General features: G+C 43.8%; 1 protein-coding gene across 2 annotated transcripts; it reads right to left on the reverse strand.

Annotated features, from left to right (window-relative positions):
- Nucleotides 1–1,744: 1,744 nt before the first annotated feature.
- On the reverse strand, nt 1,745–18,812 carry LOC124032129 (protein SOGA1-like). Of its 2 annotated transcripts, XM_046344257.1 has the most exons (10): nt 18,735–18,812; nt 18,346–18,395; nt 14,814–15,038; nt 13,584–13,742; nt 6,749–6,814; nt 5,472–6,665; nt 5,195–5,335; nt 4,907–4,993; nt 2,750–4,027; nt 1,745–2,483 (listed from the first exon to the last, which is right to left on the reverse strand). In XM_046344257.1, the coding sequence occupies exons 3-10, from the start codon at nt 15,030–15,032 to the stop codon at nt 2,394–2,396; spliced, it is 3,234 nt and encodes a 1,077-aa protein (XP_046200213.1). In that variant the 5' UTR covers nt 15,033–15,038; nt 18,346–18,395; nt 18,735–18,812; the 3' UTR covers nt 1,745–2,393. The 2 variants fall into 2 exon arrangements, with proteins under 2 accessions (XP_046200213.1, XP_046200212.1); XM_046344256.1 differs by lacking the exons at nt 18,346–18,395; nt 18,735–18,812 and adding an exon at nt 15,553–16,496.
- Between the last annotated feature and the right edge of the window lie 1,920 nt (nt 18,813–20,732).

Here is a 20,732-nt window from a genome sequence, read left to right on the forward strand (position 1 = left end):
ACCCCAGTCTGAGGTCCTGGGCGCTCTGGAGCAGGTTTTCATCAAGGATCTCTCTGTACTTTGCTCCGTTCATTGTTGTCTCGATCCCAACTAGTCTCCCAGTCCCTGCCACTGAAAAACATCCCCAGAGCAGGATGCTGCCACCAATATTCTTCACCATAGGGATGGTGTCAGGTTTCCTCCAGACATGACACTTGGCATTTAGGCCAAAGAGTTCAATCTTGTTTTTATCAGACCAGAGAATCCTGTTTCTCATGGTCTGAAAATTATTTAGTTGCCTTTTGGCAAACTCCAAGCAGGCTGTCATGTGCCTTTTACTAAGGAGTGGCTTCCGTCTGGCCAATCTCTACCAGCAAGGCCTCATTGTTAGAGTGCTGCAGAGAGAGTTGTCCTTCTGGAAGGTTCTCCCATCTCCACAGAGAAACTCTGTCAGAGTGACCATCGGGTTTTTGGTCACCTTCCGTACCAAGGCCCTTCTTCCCCGATTGGTCAGTTTGGCCGGGTGGCCAGCTCTAGGAAGAGTCTTGGTGATTCCCAACTTCTTCCATTTAAGAATGATGGAGGCCACTGTGTTCTTGGGGACCTTCAATGCTGCAGACATTTTTTGGTACCCTTCCCCAGATCTGTGCCTTGACACAATCCTGTCTCGGAGCTGTACGGACAATTCCTTCGAACTCATGGCTTGGCTTTTGCTCTGACATGCACAGTCAACTGTGGGACCTTATATAGTGTTACGAATGCCTTTTGGCCCGACAGTCTAGGGGGGATGGTAAGGAGATCCGTAACAACTCATGCAAATTATTATTGTGACAAAGTAAAAGTGTGAACGAAATAACCACGACAACAGAAATCTGTCAAACTCTAGGTTTATTTATAAACACGGTAATGGGGGGAGCAGGAAAAGGGGCTGAGCTGGACCCAAGGAAAGAAACAATAAGTATTCAAAAACACCCCTAAGCTAGACTAGCCTACTTTAACAACAGCTAACTAACTAACCAAAAATACAGTGGGTGGTCCGCCCAGTTCTAACTAGTGTATTTAACAAAGTTCACCTACGGGTAGTGTATGCCCATGGGCGACTTGTCTTGGTTTCCCCCTTTTCCCACCAGCAATCAAACACAAACACCATAAACAAAAACAATACTCACAGGTGATGACAAAGTGCTATGGAGGTGCTTTAAACAAAAGAGAGGTTAAGACACAAAGCGAGAGTGAAACACAGAGACCTACAGACATGGCATTTACAGAGAGATTGAGCTGAGCTGAGCTTTGAGCTGAGCTGCTAGAACAAACAAATGGGGTTTTTAAACCATGGGGAAGGAACTGTGATAGGTCAGGAAATAGGAGGTGTGTCTTCTGATTGATGATTGATTGTTGACTGATTGGGGAGTGATGGTTTTCACCTGTGAGGGGAGAAGGAGAGAAAAGAAACACACACACAGGATACACACACACACACAGGATAACTGTATCCGTAACATATAGACAGGGGTGTGCCTTTCCAAATCATGTCCAATCAATTGAATTTACCACAGGTGGATTCCAATCAAGTTGTAGAAACATCTCAAGGATGCTCAATGGAAACAGGGTGCACCTGAGCTCAATTTCAAATCTCATATCAAAGGGTCTGAAAACGTATATAAATAAGGTATTTATTTCTGTTTTTTTTACTTTAATATAATACATTTGTAAAAAATAAAACAAATAAAAAAGTTTTCACTTTGTCATGATGGTGTATTGTGTATAGATTGATGAGAAAAATACATAATTTAATACATTTTAGAATAAGGCTGTAACGTAACAAAATGTGGAAAAAGTCAAGGGGTCTGAATACTTTTCCGAACAGCACTGTACATACAGTACAAGTATGGACAGCATTCATTACAGTACAGAATTGCATAGTATAGTAGTTTATTCATTCCGACAATATTCTTACAGATGTAGAAAATATTATTTAGTTCTATAAGATAATACAAAATCAAGAGAACTGACAATTGTAAATGCCTTGGTGTGTCCAAAAAGGTTGTTACATATTGTAAAAAGGTGAAGTGCCATGGGCTGAACTGAAAGAAGAAAAAAATAGTTTTTCTAGCACAGAATTTCTTACATAACTCCTTCTCTTTCAAAAATGACATGCTACAGGCAGATAATAGACATGTATGTATCTCAAATAACTATACCCCCTATCATAATGGGTTCTAAAGTACTTCCCTCTATCCATTCATCCTGATTACTGAAAGCAGAATTCCAGAACACAGGCCTTGGATTATCCATGTCCCTTGTAATCTTTATCAGCTGTCCAGTGGTGTCAAGGTGATACTGCTCCACCCCCTTACTCACAGTTGGAGTTGGGCTCTCCTGACCCACAACCGTTTACAGCGGAGGAATATCTATTATGCTGTAGCTTGGTCAGGGCCAAGGCGAGATGATCGGGCAAAGCAGAAGGACAAGGACTTGGAACTGCTACAGTCATAGTTCCCATCCTGAGAGAGAGATGGATGGAGGGAGAGAGAGAGGGGGGAGGGAGAGAGAGAGGAATAACATACATTAGCCAGTAAGTTGAATATGAGAGTGAGGCTCAGTACAGTGAGTAAAGTATTTGTTTAGTTTTTGGATCCTTCTCAAAACCAAGCAAGCTAACTAGTATGTGTGGACAGACATGAGCCACTAGCCAGTAAGTTGAATATACGTGAGGTACAGTATGTGTTCAGTGTGTGGATCCTGTGTTGGGTAGGCCTACAGTACTCACTTCCAGTGTCAATTTACTCTCCAGGTTCAGGTCTCTTCTGAGAGCCTGGTTCTGACTGTGGGCCTGTCTGGGGCAGTTATCCTCCTTCTGGCTGCGGCACGCTTCCTCTCTCTGCTTCATGAACCTCTGGTTCCCAATCCTGGCGACATTGTCGTTCCTGTGTACTGGTGCAGCAGGGCGACGAGTGGGCACAACCTCCAGGGTTTTATGAGTTGGACTGCATTTCCCCTTCTGCCCCCCGCCCGGTGCTGTTGCTTGTGCTGGCTTGTCTGCTCGACCACTCATTTTGCGCAAGAACTCTGTGACTAGGCCGTACCGGTTGGCACCACCAGGTTTTCTGGTGGGTTTAGTGTTGTTCCCTCCACTGCTCAATTCACTGTTTATTGTGCTATGGTGAATAAGCCTTGGACCAGCTCTGGGATTAATGGGGCGGGCCCAGGTAGGCCCAGCAGGACCCCGATGGGAAAGGCTCCACAAAACACCCTCCCTGCCAGGAGTGGCAGAGGAGGAGGTGGAGGAGATGGAGGTGGTGGTGAAACCAGTTGTGGAGGAAGGGGAGATGGACGATGAAGATGAAGCAGAGGCAGAGTATCTGCAGTACATTTTTGGGGAGGTGGAGCCTGACTTGGACCTCTCGGTCCTCCCTGGGAGCCTCTCAAGGGAAGTCGAGATCTGTTGAGTGCGGGTAGAGAGGCGTAAAGGGTTGCCTCTCACTGCACTTACACTGTAGGGCCCATCCGTCTGTAGACCCACACTCACCATCTGTGGGTGCATCTGGGTCTGAGTCCCTGTGGTGGCCACGTCCACTGTCCATCCCCCACTCACAATCACCCTCCCCTTCCTCCTCTCTGGCGAACTGGAGTGAACTGCCTGTCGTAAGCTAGCTGTCATCTCTTTCATGTCGTCGCTCAAGTTAGCGGAGACCCTCAGACATAAGGGAGTGAGAGAGTTTTGGGACGTACTAAGCCTGGCAGAGATTACACTGGAAGTAGAATTTCTATCAGTGTTGGTAATGTGCCTCAGATGAGCTAGATGGACTCTCCGTGCAGACAGGGGACTGTAGTAGATGCGGAGGACAGTCTTCTCTGGGGCAGTGCAGCTACTGTCCAGGGTCAACTGGTCCAAGTTTAGATTAGGGAAGCTAGGGGGCATGATGGGGTGGTCCCAGGTCTTAAAGGGGTCTTCTCTGTCTAGCTGGGCAGCCTCTTGGCTGAGGTAACACCAGTTCTTCTTCTTGGAACCTAATATAGAGCGGTCTGGTTTGGTCTTATTTCTTGTCTGTGGGGAAATAAGAGTATCTTCATATTATGGTGAAAAGAGCACAGAAACCCAGGGTAAGCAGCCATGTAAAGAAATAAATCTGCTCTTCCCAATTCAAAGGCTCACTGGGCCTAGCAACACCACGGGCTAGTAGCTAGTTAGTCGTCTCATATTTCTGTCTGTCTCCTATCAACAGCTGAAATATTTGCAATTGATCTTTTTGATTTAAATTGCTATTCTGTTTGCCAGAAAAATGATCTTCTTTACATTAAAATGTAATAATGGTAACCACAAACCTGTTTTAAGTTATTGTTCAACATGTGGAGGAAAACCACTTCCCTGTTTTGAAACAACGGGATGTGATGAAGAGACGTAGATGGACTATAAAAAAAGTGAATGTTTTACTCATTGTTTTTGGACAATGACACACCGACCACGAGCGAGTGAGTCATGAGTTCAGTGCGCTTTATTTTCTATCCACACACGCCCAGACTTCATTCCAACTTTCTCTCCCCCACACTATACCTTTCTCTCTCCCCTTTCTCTCTCTCTGGCTCTTTCTTTTTCTCTTTTTCTCTTCATTGCTCACTTTCTCCCTCTCACATAATCCCTCTCTGGGTCTGTCTGGGTGTTGTAATGCAGTGGATGCACATGTTAGTTCTGCTTTTAGCAGTAGCCCCCACAAGAGCTTAGCCTAAATACCGTGGCACCGTTGATCTCATGATGTCTGTACTGTATGCAGGCAGGCCAGGGAGAACCCCTGCCAGATAGAAGACATCAGTTGGGCTTACTGCTGAATCACATCCAATCACATGCTCCCAAACACAACACAACACAGGACATATAAACATGGGAGCCTGGTGGCTGGAGGAAACAGAAAATAAAATACTTCCTTACCCCAGTTATCTCACTCTGTATTCCTCTAGGATGGCCTGGCTGGTCTGGATACTCCTGTGCCTCAGTCTTACCAGTGCTGCACTCCATCTGAGTTATTAAAAGAAGGAGTGAGGTAATACAGTCTGTGATGATTTCTCAGAATCAGGATATCTGTCTGATCCACTTGCCTTAGAACTTAATAGTGGTGTATCCCTCATTGTAAGGGATAATGATCTTAAGTATCAACTTATGTAATTGGACGGTGACTTCATAGGCTGAGCCCACAGTGGGACAGTGGTATTAGCTCACCTTGGAGACTAAGCCTTTCCAGTCTGATGCCCATGTGGCCTTCTCATCCTGTCCTGCCATGCTGTCCTCTGAGTCCTGCAGCTCTGTGCCCAAGTACTGCAGCAACCCGTGTAGTATAGACATAGTCGTAAGATCTCTGCTCTGGAAAAAAAGATACAAGTTTAACATACTTGAAATCTTGGCTTTCATTGTTACTTACTAAAATAAAGTGATTTATGAACATTTCAGTTACAGGATGTTGCAATTCATGTTCCCCTACATTCCCTTTCCCTCATACCTCTTTGCCCTCCAGGCCAGATCTCTTCCCCACACTGCGCTGGTGGAGGACCCAGAGGACCTTTAAAGTGAGCTTCATCATGGGGTCCCTGCAGCTGTCGAGGTGGTCTGACTGTGTTGCTCGTCTTACGCTCTCCTTCACCACTACTGTGTGCAGGCCTTCACCTGTTTCCTTCTTGGCTGAGACCTCTGTGTTGTTTTGTGTGTCCTGATCAGCCAGGGATGAGATTGCGGTGGGATCCCAATTTCCTTCAACCCTCAACTCTCCTCCTTGTGTCACCAATAACTCCACCCTCCCCATTAAGGCTAACAGCATTGCCTGCAGGAGCTCCAGAGTCTCATGGTGTCCTTGCATGCGTGGGTCCAGAGGCTGGGCTTTACCCTGAGGGTAAGACTTTGCCCGAGAGATGTGGGGAGATAAGGGAGGGGAGCTGTGGCCATTCCTGGCCGGTGAGACAAAAAGCTGGATAGCTGAGGTTACAAGGCAGGCATGATCTCGCAAGACAACGAGGGCCTCATGATCTTTCACATTCAAGGTATGGGCAACACTGCCTCTGCGTGTATAACTCTGCTGGTTGTCCAGGGGCTCCCATTCCCCACCTACAGAACCCTTTCGAGGGATCTGACTGAGGGGACTCAACCTCTCCGTCTCAGGTTGGTCTCTACGCTGTATTTCCATCACCTCCTCCTGAAAACACTCAATCACACTCCTTCTCTGCTCTTCCCTCTTCTCCTGCTCAAACTGCATACACTCCCTCAAGCTCTGTTCACAATCCTCTACATCCCTCACATAAAGCGGTGGTAGATCCCCATTGTCCCTGGCTCCCTTCTGTGGCTGCTCCTCTTTCTCTTCTCCTCCTCCTCCTAATACGCTCTCCCTCATGTCGCTCATCTCTGCCCGGAGGCCATGGTTCTCCACCTCCAGCTCTACAATACGGCGGCTCAGCAGCGTCGCTTCCTCCTCCACCAGCCGCAGGTGAACCTTGACCTCTGCCTCCCTGGTGTGGGGGGACTTGGCAGTACCACCCTCAGAGGAGTGGGCAGCAGCAGCTACGTCTCCATAGGCCGAGCGGTACTTTGACAGAACCTCATGCATGCACTCACATTCCGACACCATCTTGCTCAGCTTCTTGCACATGAGAGCTGATTCCTCCTTGGCAAAGTGAAGCTGGCACTTCAGATCAGCACTGTCATCCTGAGGAGTCAAATGTGATTAATGATGACATAAATGTACTCTAATGAAGTCACTCATATGAAAATATAATATTAGATCTTTACCTGGGGAGACAGCGCCTTCTCGTTCTTGCTGTTTGGTGATCTGACATTTTTCCTCTTCAGAGAACTCTGAGAAGTAAAGTAAAACAAATGTCAAAGAATTCTGATGATTCAACAGTATCATAAACGGCATAGTTACCACCCTATGAAAACATGACAGAGGAGGAGAGGATATAGATGTCATCCTAATAAACCAACTTTCTTTCAGCTTTCCTCCCCTGTCTCCTTCCTGCCTGTCACTCCTGTCTGTATCTTAGAATATTCTTAGAGATTCTTACAGGATATCAATGTTTACACACAGCATTTAATGTCCAAGAGAAACAAACCAAGAGAGTCAAAGCACATGTGTACACAAATTAATTTGTTCCATTACAAACACACTGTTTGTCTATGTTTTATAATGTCCCAACATTAACATCCTGTATGAGTTGTGAATGTTTGCACTGCAGAGTATGAGAGGAATGTAGGTTGGTGTCACCGTGTCAGTCTCTGTCTTTCTCATGTCTCAAGCAGGTATCACTGGGGTTAAAGTACTCAAAATAATAATCTTACTGAGGTATTGCAGTGGGAATAGCCCCATCAAAACTAGGTCGGTAATAAATAGACCCCGAGGCAGTGAACTGTGGATGAGTCTGGTGTAAAAGAACAACAATAAACGGCACTGTGACAACCAATATGATATTACTATCACCACCCTTAAGGTCTCAGTCTCAAAGCAAGGCAGCAACCAAGACAGGCAGACTGCAGTAACAGTGGTGGTCATTAAAATGTTAATCTTCCTTTACACTGATCTTGACTAGGTTCCCTGGTAATAGTCTACCCAGATTAGGTCATCTAAGTGGAATTCCTAGTCAGGATCAAAAGGAGTAGCAGCTGTCTCAGATGAGCAGACTAGGCTGGGCTGACGACAAAGCACCGAATCCTGGATTAAATTTAAACACGGGTAGCTGGACTGCACTGCACTGTCATTAAGAAAGACCTGCATGGGTGACTCCATGGCCACCAGTTGATGGCATGGAATTCAGTGATAGTATGGCACTAAGCCAGTACCTAAGCCACAGCCTTTTTGATGCTGTAATTCATCCTCCTGACCCAGATTTACCCATGCTTAATAGAACCAGAGGGGAGAGAGAGAGATAACTATTTACCTATTTTGGTCCCTCTTTCTCTCTCTCTGTAGTCCCTAGTGAGAAAAATGTCAACTGTGTCCCCCAAGTTCAGCCTCCTTTACATCTAATCAAATTGCTACCCAGACTATTTGCATTGCCCCCCCCCTTATTTTACGCTGCTTCTACTCTCTGTTATTATCTATGCATAGTCACTTTAATAATTCTACCTACATGTACATATTACCTCAATTACCTCAACTAACCGGTGCCCCCGCACATTGACTCTGTACCGGTACCCCCTGTATATAGCCTCGCTATTGTTATTTTACTGCTGCTCTTTAATTATTTCTTACCTTTATTTTGTACTTTTCGTTTCTTCTTTAAACTGGGTTATTGGTTAAGGGCTTGTAGGTAAGCATTTCAATGTAAGGTCTACCTACACCTGTTGTATTCAGCGCGTGTGAAAAATAAAATGTTATTTGATTTACATGCAGTACCACTCTACCTCACTCAGTGCCCACCGCCCAGCAGTCAGATACTAGCCATGCCCTGAGCCTTAGGCCCAGCAAAGTCCTAGGATCCAGTCAGGGTCATGTGTCACCTCACTTCAGAGTGACAGTAGGATGCATGGGGAGTAACTGGTTGATATGGGATAACTGAAGTGTATAGAGTAATACATGAAGGAATAGGACTCTTAAACATGAAAGAATTCTGTAGTATGCTATAGTATAGATATTATAGTATTCACTGTAATGTTTTTGTGGACTTTACTGTAGTATTCACTCTAGTGAATAATGTAGTATTTACTGTACTATACTGTAACATTTACAGGTAACTATAGTATAAATACTGTAGTAAAAGAAAACTGTAGGATATACTAAAGTAATTAATGCATGTCGTTATGGACTGTAGTATACACTGTAGTGTTTTTGCAGAAATTACTGTAGTATTTACTATAGTTTTTTGTTTTATTATCTTTGACATAGAGTGCAGGTTTTCTCCTTGAGGAAACCCATTGGAGTAATACTAAAATTACACATTTTCAATAACCTGTAGGTGGGACTGGGGTCTGAATGGATAGTTCAGAGCTTCTGCTCTTTCCTATCATCTGTAGGGAACACAATATATGGCCTATACTTGGCATGTACGTTTCTCAATTATGGGTGGCTGTTACGGATACAGTTATCCTGTGTGTGTGTGTATCCTGTGTGTGTGTTTCTTTTCTCTCCTTCTCCCCTCACAGGTGAAAACCATCACTCCCCAATCAGTCAACAATCAATCATCAATCAGAAGACACACCTCCTCCTATTTCCTGACCTATCACAGTTCCTTCCCCATGGTTTAAAAACCCCATTTGTTTGTTCTAGAGCTCAATCTCTAGCTCAATCTCTCTGTAAATGCCATGTCTGTAGGTCTCTGTGTTTCTCTCGCTTTGTATCTTAACCTCTCTTTTGTTTAAAGCACCTCCATAGCACTTTGTCATCACCTGTGAGTATTGTTTTTGGTTATGGTGTTTGTTTGTTGCTCGTGGGAAAAGGGGGAAACTAAGACAAGTCGCCCATGGGCATACACTACCCGTAGGTGAACTTTGTTAAATACACTAGTTAGAACTGGGCGGACCACCCACTGTATTTTTGGTTAGTTAGCTGTTGTTAAAGTAGGCTAGTCTAGCTTAGGGGTGTTTTTGAATACTTATTGTTTCTTTCCTTGGGTCCAGCTCAGCCCCTTTTCCTGCTCCCCCCATTACCGTGTGTTTATAAATAAACCTAGAGTTTGACGGTAGATTTCTGTTGTCGTGGTTATTTCGTGCACACTTTTACTTTGTCACAATAATAATTTGCATGAGTTATGTTACGGGTCTCATTACCATCCCCCCTAGACTGTCGGGCCAAAAGGGATTCGTAACATAAGTGGAGCCCCATCTGGGATCTGTCATAACTGACACCCATGCCGCTCATGTAGATTGTTGTAGTGGTATAGTTCAGTGTTGAGCGTCATAGCTGAAGTAGCATTAGTGTTTGCTATTTTCTTTGGCACTTGTGAAGTAGTGTAAAATGACTACTTTTGATTTGAGATCCTTTTTGGATAACCCTTCGTGGGAGGTTTTTGACAAATGTCGTAGAGTTGATTTAATGACCTTGGCTGACCATTATTCAGTATCGATTCCGCAGAGTTTAGTTAAGGCAGAGGTTAAACGGCTAGTATTAAATGTATTGTTGGAAGAGCAGGTGCTTGTGTTACCGCTGCCTGAGCCTACTACCCCTGTAGGGGATGTTGCTGCTCCTGTAAGCCCATTGGTGTCTGATAATGAGGGCGAGGCTAAAACACCAGCCACATTGTCCCGTTTTGATCCACTCTCCCCACTGTCAAATGGTGATGCCAGGAGGGATGTCCGTTTAGCACAGTTCCAACTGGAGGTGGAAGAGAGCCCAAATTAGGCAAGAGGCTCTCCAGTTGGAGATGTGTAAAATAGAGGCAGAAAAAGAACGAGAACAACGGCATTTGGAGATGTGTAAAATTGAGGCAGACAGAGAACAAAGGCAGTTGGAGTTCAAAATGCGCCAGATGGAACTTGAGGCAGAGACAGCGAGGCTAGCCTCCGGTCCTACTGTGCCTGTTTGTGAGCCGTCCTCACCTGCTGTGTCAAACACGTTTGACATTAGTAGGCAGATTGCCTTAGTACCTTTGTTCAGAGAGTCAGAGGTTGACTCCTATTTTTGTGTATTTGAGCGTATAGCCGTAGCATTGAAATGGCCTGAAGAGGTATGGTGCCTATTACTTCAGTGTAAATTAACTGGTAAAGCCCAAGAGGTTTTGTCAGCGTTACCTCTGGAGGACAGTTTGAATTACGAAGTGGTCAAAGCTACTGTTCTTCGTGCCTATGAGCTTGTGCCTGAGGCATACCGACAGAGATTTAGGTCTCATAGAAAGTCTTCTAGTAAGACTTATGTGGAATTTGCTAGAGACAAGGGAAATCTGTTTGATAAATGGCATGCTGCTAGTAAGGTAACTGATTTCAACTCTCTCCGGGAGTTAATCTTGTTGGAAGAGTTTAAAAATTGCTTACCCGAACGCATTGTAGTTTACCTAAACGAACAGAAAGTATCCTGTCTGGCAGAAGCGTCTGTGTTGGCAGATGAGTTTGTGTTGACGCACAAGAGTGTGTTTTCGGCTCAAACCGAGAGTAGAGCCACTGAGTTTCCTACCTTTAGCCCTAGTCGGCCAGCAGTAGTATATCAAGCACGCCAGAAGAATGAGCGTCCCTGTTTCTATTGTCATAAAGTAGGACATATGATTAATGATTGCTTCCTGCTTAAACGCAAACAAGGGATGCCTCTTCGTGCCAAGCCACCAACAGGTGTTGCTCTAATTCGTACGGTTAAGAGGTCGGCAACAAAACAGGTGCCTCAGGGTAACTGTAGTTTGAAAGTCTCAGTCCCCGACTGCCGTTATGAACCATTCATTTTCGAGGGGTTTGTGTCCCTAACGAATGACGAAGCATCTCAACGACCGGTTAAAATCCTTAGAGATACTAGTGCGGCGCAGTCGTTTATATTGTCTGATGTGTTGCCCTTATCTGACGATACATACTGTGGTTCCAGTGTGTTAGTGCAGGGTATTGAAATGGGTTTTGTCGTCCCAGTGCCATTGCACTTTGTGAAAGTACGCTCTGAGTTAATCAGTGGAATATTCAGAGTGGGGGTACGCCCTATGTTGCCAGTGAAAGGTGTGACCTTTATAATGGGTAACGATATTGCCGGAGGAAAGGTAGTACCCGTATTGGAAGTATTGGATAAAAGTGACCACTCTCTCTCGAATGAGCTGGCACAGAGTTATCCACATGTGTTCCCCGCTTGTGCTGTCACTCGTGCACAGGCACTACAAGAGGGTGACTAGATAGATTTGTCGAACACTGTTCTGTTCAAAGAGGTTGATCAAGAGGATGGATTGTGTGATACCTCTGAGAAGCTGATCACCTCTGACAAACAGCCCAGGAAAGAATCAAAGAACGTTGAACTTATTGCTGATGCAAAACAGTTACCAGTCACTCGTGAGCAGCTGATTGCTAACCAAAAGGTTGACAACAAGCTTGCTAAATGTTTTTCTAGTGTTGTCTCATTGGAAGATGTGAAGAAGAAGAACGTGGCTTACTTCATTGATGGTAATCTCCTCATGCGTAAATGGAAATCCCATGTTGACGCGGATGGAGATTGGAATGCTGTTTACCAAATAGTGATTCCTACAGCCTTTCGACAAAATGTGTTATCCCTTGCTCATAATCACCAGTGGTCTGGTCATTTAGGAATCACAAAAACTTATGATCGGATCCTTCGACATTTCTTTTGGCCGGGTTTAAAACAAGATGTGGCTCAGTTCTGTCGGACATACCACACATGTCAGATAACAGAAAACCAAATCAGGTTATTCCTCCCGCTCCTCTTTGTCCCATACCTGTCATAGGTGAACCATTCGAGCATGTGGTGGTTGATTGTGTCGGACCGTTACCGAAGACAAAATCGGGTAACCAGTTTTTGTTAAGATAATGTGTTGGCAGATGCTTTGTCTCGTGTGTGAAAATTATTGCTGTATGTTTTGCAAGGTTGTTGCTTTGTTGTGAGTATTCATTGAAATACTGTAGTCACAACCCCTAGGGTTGCTCTTTTAAGGGTGGGAGTGTTACGGATACAGTTATCCTGTGTGTGTGTGTATCCTGTGTGTTTCTTTTCTCTCCTTCTCCCCTCACAGGTGAAAACCATCACTCCCCAATCAGTCAACAATCAATCATCAATCAGAAGACACACCTCCTATTTCCTGACCTATCACAGTTCCTTCCCCATGGTTTAAAAACCCCATTTGTTTGTTCTAGAGCTCAATCTCTAGCTCAATCTCTAGCTCAATCTCTAGCTCAATCTCTAGCTCAATCTCTAGCTCAATCTCTAGCTCAATCTCTAGCTCAATCTCTAGCTCAATCTCTAGCTCAATCTCTAGCTCAATCTCTAGCTCAATCTCTAGCTCAATCTCTAGCTCAATCTCTAGCTCAATCTCTAGCTCAATCTCTAGCTCAATCTCTAGCTCAATCTCTAGCTCAATCTCTAGCTCAATCTCTAGCTCAATCTCTCTGTAAATGCCATGTCTGTAGGTCTCTGTGTTTCTCTCGCTTTGTATCTTAACCTCTCTTTTGTTTAAAGCACCTCCATAGCACTTTGTCATCACCTGTGAGTATTGTTTTTGGTTATGGTGTTTGTTTGTTGCTCGTGGGAAAAGGGGGAAACCAAGACAAGTCGCCCATGGGCATACACTACCCGTAGGTGAACTTTGTTAAATACACTAGTTAGAACTGGGCGGACCACCCACTGTATTTTTGTTTAGTTAGTTAGCTGTTGTTAAAGTAGGCTAGTCTAGCTTAGGGGTGTTTTTGAATACTTATTGTTTCTTTCCTTGGGTCCAGCTCAGCCCCTTTTCCTGCTCCCCCCATTACCGTGTGTTTATAAATAAACCTAGAGTTTGACGGTAGATTTCTGTTGTCGTGGTTATTTCGTGCACACTTTTACTTTGTCTCAATAATAATTTGCATGAGTTATGTTACGGGTCTCATTACCATCCCCCCCTAGACTGTCGGGCCAAAAGGGATTCGTAACAGTGGCACAAATTTGTCTTTGGGGAGGGAAATGGGCAGGGTATGTGCTAATTAAACTAATACAGTTGGTGGTGGTGTGTAAAAGCAGTACTTCTCTGGCTTTCTCCATCTCGCCCTGTTGAACTTGCTTTGCCACCTCCAGCTCCTGTTGCCTCTCCCGAAGCGCATCGTTCTCCCACTCCAGCCGGGAGTTCTTCTGTTGCACGGACTCCAACTCATTGTGCAGGCGGAGGGATACACTCTTTGCTACCTGTGAACAGAAGTCAACCACAACAAACTTTAAATACTATAAAACACTAACAGACAACTGTCTTTGTTGGAGGGAATTAGAGGTTGTTTTTGACGTAATAGTGCATTAGATAACAATCATGTTGTGCCTTTGTCATAGAAAATTACAAGACAATTTTCCAGATATCAGCCTTCAAAACAACAATCCTGTGTTTTCTGCATTGTAATAAGATGAATGAAACATCCCTTGAGGAGCAACCTAAGGCAGGTCCAGATGATGCATGTGATTGTAAGGTGGTGTTCAGCACATTATTATATTGTGCTATTTACTCTCCAAGAGAAACTATACTGTATCAGTATTTTTACATCTTTTGGCAGGAATACAAAAAGACAGATCTCCGTGTTAGAATGTGAAGAGGGGGTGAGGGGGAAGCCAAAAGTACCAGATTCTCTGCCATGCTACTGGTGGTCATTCTATCACCACACACAGCTGAGCAAAGAAACTGAGCATTGCAGCCTCTAACAGAGGAATCAGCCAACATGCCAGTAAACTTTCCACAGTGATCTACCCACTCACCCCTTGAGGCTGGTCGGTCGGAGTAATTGTATTTGTCATAATGTCTCTTTAATGTCTTTATTTGGGGAGTTCACGGCAAGTGGCAACCACAAAAATGCCTTTTCACCACAAACAAAAGCACACACACTCACAGATACATTAAACAGACATACTTCACATTTCTTGAAGCACATCTGACAGGATGTAACAGTAAGCTGAGCCATAAAACATTGTTAAATACTGTAAAGTTAAGTGTGCGCTTAAACTGAGTCATATGATGTGAGCAGTGTAGTTTATGTAAAATACCCTGAACTCATGAAACAGTAGATTGGAATGTACAGCCATTCAAAGGGATTTTTTTCAGGGTTTGGTACATTGACTGGAATCATAATGAATCACTCGACCCTGTTGATAACACTATACAACAGAGCAAGAGAAGGAAGGATTACAGTACAGTCCCTACAGGACAAAGATGCCGGAAAATTAAAAGTTGCTTTGAGTGAGCACTCCACACACATAAACACGCAGACCCCTCACCTTGACGTCATGCTCCAGGGAGCGGACCAGTTCCCCTTCCACCTGGCCAGTCTGGGCCACCCTGAGGCTACGGCGCTCGGCCTTGTGGAGGCGGTACTGCAGGATGCGACACAACTTGTTGGCCTGCTCCAGCTGCAGCCGCAGCTCCTGAAGCTGACACACCTCATCCTCCAGGAACAGATCCCGCATCTCCAGCATCTCACAGCGCATCTCCTCCATCTCATCCTGGACAGGACAACCAACAATCATCATCATCGTCAACAGCATCACTGTGTGTGTGTGTGTGTGTGTGTGTGTGTACTATGTAGGAGAGGAATGCGACCAAAAATCGACTCTGGCATTTCTAACACATGGCCCATTTTTTTTGAGGGCCCAATTAATTAGCCAGATAATGATCATTTTGCCCACTGTGAGTGATGACTTTTGATGGTCATTGTGCGTGCTGCGGCTCCTGCAGTCGCATGCTAGTAATTAAGGTTGACATGGCCAATTACAGAAAGTATCTAAGCTGCTCTGCTAAGGAATGTCTGTCTGTCTAACCTTGACAACAACTGATGTCATGTGCGTGCCTGCGTTCTGGTTTCAATCCTTCAGTATTCATCTATATTCAAATCAGTCGATATTCAACGTATTTTCTTTATGATAAGAGGGACCAAGCCCCTAGAGGCAATGTGTGAAAAAAAATAAATGTAAACACATTTTACGCGTAATGACATGTACATTTAATTAATTATCTTACTTTCAAATACTGATTTTCCGATCTCAAATCGTCGTTTTCTCTGACAAGATCCTCGTGCGTCTCGTCCACGAGCTCCCGGGTCGGTTGTGAATTCACCATGGACGCTCCACTGACATTCAGCGAGGGAAGGAAACCAAGAACGGACCCTCCGCATCCAGGAGAATGGTTTCCATCCCAGACAGAATGCATAATATAATTTTCCTGTGATAGGCCTAGCCGTTTGAATGCGCTGCCTCCAGTGCTCATATCGCGTACACTGATTTGTGCATTCCCACTCAACCTGTCTCTATTTGCCTCTCTTTCTCCGCCACTTGGTCCTGCCTCGCAGCTTGGAGACGGAGTCTCCGCAGAAAGTTGGTTTCCCTCCGATGCAGTCAGAAATCCCTCCGTCCAGTCAGAAATGTCAGAACTTCTGTCCGAGTAGGATAGCTTCCCCGACACACAACCTGAATCATTGTTCAAATCCTCCGAAGCATTGCTAGCTTCATATCGTTTTCTCGGCGTGCTTAGATTGTTTTGGCACTCCGTAACGGATGGTGCGCCCCTTCCTGTGCGCTTCCCTTTGTCCAGTTTAATCTCTTTCCCTTTGCCCATGATGCGCCGGACAGTCCCTGTTGACCTGGATGAGTCTGGGGCATGTTTGTGCGGCGCATTCGATGGGGTTCTCTTTTTCTTCATGCTGACACCCTGTTGTGCCTTGGGCTGTCTTTCTCCCCTGTGCGCCTGTCTTGGCACCGGACTGTCAACATCTCTGCTATTCATTTCTTTTCCGTTTTTCTTAATATATAGCCTAGTGCATAAAATTAAGAATTGCCCTTAATTAATTCATACAGTCTATTATTCTTTGTTGAGTCCAACAAAATAAACGGAATGAGTTATAACATAATTTCCACGGCTATTTTCTGTAGAATCGAATGACAGAAGGAAGGAGAGACCAGCGCACTTCAGTTCATCCTTCGGCCAGTCCGTCAAGTGTGTGCTGTCACATTGCTTGATTTAAACCTGACCAGAAATGTAAGCATACCCCGCCCATCTTTTACGCGCGCACTGTGGCAAATTATGGGGTTCGCCAATGAAATTGCCAGCTTTGCACATCATGCATTCTGCACTGAGCATAACACAACGTCATAGGCTACGGTCTATTGGTCATATGTTAATACCATGGGCGCAACTTTGGTTTTAGAAGTGGAGGGACATATTTTTTAATTTTATGTATCAAGTCGTTGCCTCGTTTTGTATCACATTCCAATGATAAAACTGTGGGGATAAAAAGTACATTTCAGAATGTGAAGGGGACATGTCCCCCCGCCCCCAGTGAAAGTTGCACCCCGGTTCATACTGTTTATTTTATTTAACCTTTATTTAACAAGGCAAGTCAGTTAAGAACAAATTCTTATTTACAATGGCGGCCTACCAAAAGGAAAAAATGCCTCCTGCGGGGACAGGGGTCAAAATAAATAAAAATATAGGACAAAACACACATCAGGACAGGAAAGTCATGGAGTAATAGCCTAATTAATTATGAGGCTACCCACTGGACACACACTTGTTGAATCAACGTATGTTGATGTTGAACCAACATGGAATAGACGTTGAATTGCTATAAAGGCGGTTCCAGTTATTCCTCAATTTCATTCCAAAATAGAATATAATGGAATGTTATATTGAAATCCCAATTTTCATTTATTCTATTGCTGTGATGGGCTACATTTTGTCATGCAAACATCTTGTTTTTTCTAGACAAATTTATGGGAAAATGAAACAGCCCATCCAATGGGTGTACTCAATTCAGTTCTGGACGGCTGAGGTTCCGGGTGGCCCCAGTGCGTCCATGTTCTTTTTTGATAAATGACTCCCTCAAGTGGCCAGAAAATAGAAATTACAACTCTTGCAACGCTGCCACTGAGACTATCAGATGTGATGTATCATAGCACCCGTTATTCTGGTCGTCACTAGTTACCACATCCACAAAGTCGTAATTATGTACAATTTCTCTTCTTAAACTCTGATTTTAAACCCAACCTTAGCCACACTGCTAACGTTATTCCAAACCCTAACCTTGAATTAAAACCAAAAAGCACATTTTTGATTTCATTAAAGTTTACGATATAGACAATGTTGACTTTGTGGCTGTGGTAACTAGTGACAACTCGTTTCCTGGCCTTTATCAGTGTTGTGTCCTCAGAGCGACAATGTAGTCCATAATTTTTAAAATTCTGAATAAAACAAATACAAAACAGAAATATACAAACAAGAGTACATAAACCCAACAAACAGCGGTATTACATATCGAGATATACAGTATATTCAATTTGTCAAAAAGTTTTATTGGTACGTAATCACCCACAATACCACAATACCCACAATACCACCCCCATCAACCTACCTGTGTCAAGGAACCACCTTCGGAAGCAATTTACGTAAGTTGATTTAAAACTAATACATTAAATATGCCCAAACTTCTTCCAACTCAAACTAGACTAGGACCCACTCACTGTCATGCTTTGCAGAAACCAAGATTATATTACTCCTGTGATGCAGGACTATTTGGACTCCCATTCTGACCACTAGACACACTATTTCATCGGTGGAGGATGGCTCATAATAACGTCTGGAACGGTGCAAATGGCATTGAACACATAGAAACAATGTGTGTAATGTATCTGATACCATTTCACTTATTTCACTCCAACCATTATCACGAGTCTGTCCTCCCCAACTAAGGTACCGCCAACCTCCTGTGTATTTGACAAAGTATAATACATCCAAAACAAGATCATAAAAAATATTCACCAATTTCTTTTTAGGTCAGGAAGTACTCCACCATGCCAGCGAGGAGTGTCCTAAAAATAATGAAATAATTAAATAACAAACTTAATCAGGACAGCTTAGAGGTAAATTGTTAGTTGCAATGTAATATCATGTCTGTTTATGTAGGGTAATCATGAGTCTTACATTGAATTAGAGGTCCCAAACCCAGCCGCGGTCCAATATATGTAGGCCTAGGCTAACGCATACAAAGCAGAAAGATGATTGTTTCCAAATAATCTATGGGACAATTAAAAAATGTAAACCCAAGGTAGTCTGTCTGACCGCTCGCTCCCACCCGCAGCATGAAAGATGCTGACCACGCTGCAATGATTTCTGTCAGGACCCGCAGCCCTCTACATTGAATCACTCACTCATTGTGCTAGTTGTTGCAGGTGCTCATTCTCCAATGTTCCCTGCCATGTTTTCTTGGGCCTTCCTCTTCTGCCTTCATCTCCTGCATTCACCTTCAGATGACAACATAAAAGGAAATAAGGAGATGAAAAATCAGAGGGTATTTCAAACATTTATCCTAATGTTTCAGTTGTATTTTTTTTCTTCTAAAATCTGTTCTCAGTTATTATGGAGAAAGGTGGGCACAGGTTCAACCCCTCTGTCTGTACTAGTAACACAAACTGCCAGATAGATCCAGATGACCACCTACTGGGCTCCTGAGTGGTGCAGCAGTCTAAGACACTGCATCTCAGTGCTAGAGGTGTCACTACAGACACCCTGGTTTGTATCCAGGCAGTATCACAACTGGCTGTGATTGGGAGTCCCATAGGGCGGTTCGCAATTGGCCCAGCGTCATCCAGGTTTGGCAGGTGTAGGCCGTCATTGTAAATAAGCATTTGTTCTTAACTGACTTGCTTGGTTAAATAAATAAAAAACTACTCCACGGCTGCTGAGAGGCTGAGAGGCTGCTGGTCCACATGGGTTCTGAGCATAACTATGCTAAAGGATCTTCTGATGCAACATCCTTTATCAACAGGAAGTGCCACACTGAGAACACTAGACTGGTGGAGCCATCTCATCTGCTGAGGGTGATGGTAACAAAAATGGAGGACATAATTGACAAAAACCTTGCCTGTTTTTGCCCAGAGACTTCTATTGTCAGGACTAAGAGTCCTCTTACTTAGATCTAGTCTAGTGCCTTTGATTGTATCCTGGAAGGCCGTGTCGATGCATGCCTACCCCCTCCATAGGAAAAAATATAAAGAAATACACCATGTGTAGAATGCGAGCGCAGCTTAGAAAAATAAATTGTGAAGTTAACGAACCAAAAACCACAGCACAGTGTAAACTGAATGATTTCACTGAATAATACGTTTTTGAGGTTGTTTTATAACATCAGACATCGGTAACTGTATGGCGCCGTGTGCTGTATGGGAAGTGGACAGAGTGTATGTACAGTGTGGAGCCTAAAGTGTATGAAGTCAACAATAAGTCAGAGAAGGGGGATACTAAGAAAAATAAACAAGCGAGCACACAGACCTGTGATTTGTCCAACTGTTTTTAAACAATGGCAAAACATTTTTCTTAAACAGTGTTTCTTCCTTTTACATAAACATGCAGTGGTTTTAGGGGAAGGTATTATAAGTGTATTTGTAAGTACTGTTGACTTAGTGTGCTACAGCAGTCCTAGTTATTATGGTTATATATGTTGCTTTAAAGTTTGTGAATGCAACTGTCTGTAGATTGTAGTAGGCTAATGTGTATAGTATTGTATGTAGGAGCAAGTGCTGGAGAAAAGGAGACTGAGGATATGCCTGAGGTTCGAGAGACCGTCTCTGTGATACCAGGTAGTGTCTAACTGTGGAGAATAACTCCATGACCTGCACATTCAGAAGAGGAAACACACACACACACATTAGGGATATGATTTATATCTGTGTTTCTTTGTCTCTCCTTGGTTTCTAATTAACCCTGACTCTGATCCTTGCTAACGCTCTCTGTGGTATAGATGTATCATTTCACCATGACTCTGAATGAACTGGAGCCTGGCATGGTGAGGCTATTGGCAGCGTAAGAATGTCATCTAAGACCTGACGTCAGAGCCATGGAGAATGGAGACCTGGGTATTAACTCACATTGGAACACAGATACTTACACACGATTCCATAACAACATTCAAGATTCATTGATAAACACACAAAATGGAGCACATGGGTTTGTTTTATAAGGTGGTTTTATATATTGCAGATGCAGCAAGTGTAGAAAAGGACAGACTAGAGGAAAAACAGAGAGCTGCATGCAAATAACTTTCTAAGGATGGAGAAGAGTGGTCAACCAGGTGTGTTCGCTATGCAACAATAATACGTATGCCCAGAAATGTGAATGTATTGTCATGTTAATATATTCCAATTTGAATT

This window comes from Oncorhynchus gorbuscha, linkage group LG03, assembly GCF_021184085.1.
Source record: "Oncorhynchus gorbuscha isolate QuinsamMale2020 ecotype Even-year linkage group LG03, OgorEven_v1.0, whole genome shotgun sequence".
NCBI classification, from domain to species: domain Eukaryota; kingdom Metazoa; phylum Chordata; class Actinopteri; order Salmoniformes; family Salmonidae; genus Oncorhynchus; species Oncorhynchus gorbuscha.

Excerpts from the sequence above, each read along its gene's own strand:
- LOC124032129 (XM_046344256.1), bottom strand. The coding sequence starts at position 16,314 with ATGAATAGCAGAGATGTTGACAGTCCGGTGCCAAGACAGGCGCACAGG. Across the intron at positions 13,743-14,813 it reads CCCTGGAGCATGACGTCAAG|GTAGCAAAGAGTGTATCCCT; the intron begins GTGAGGGGTCTG and ends TTCTGTTCACAG. Across the intron at positions 6,666-6,748 it reads AGAAGGCGCTGTCTCCCCAG|GATGACAGTGCTGATCTGAA; the intron begins GTAAAGATCTAA and ends TTGACTCCTCAG.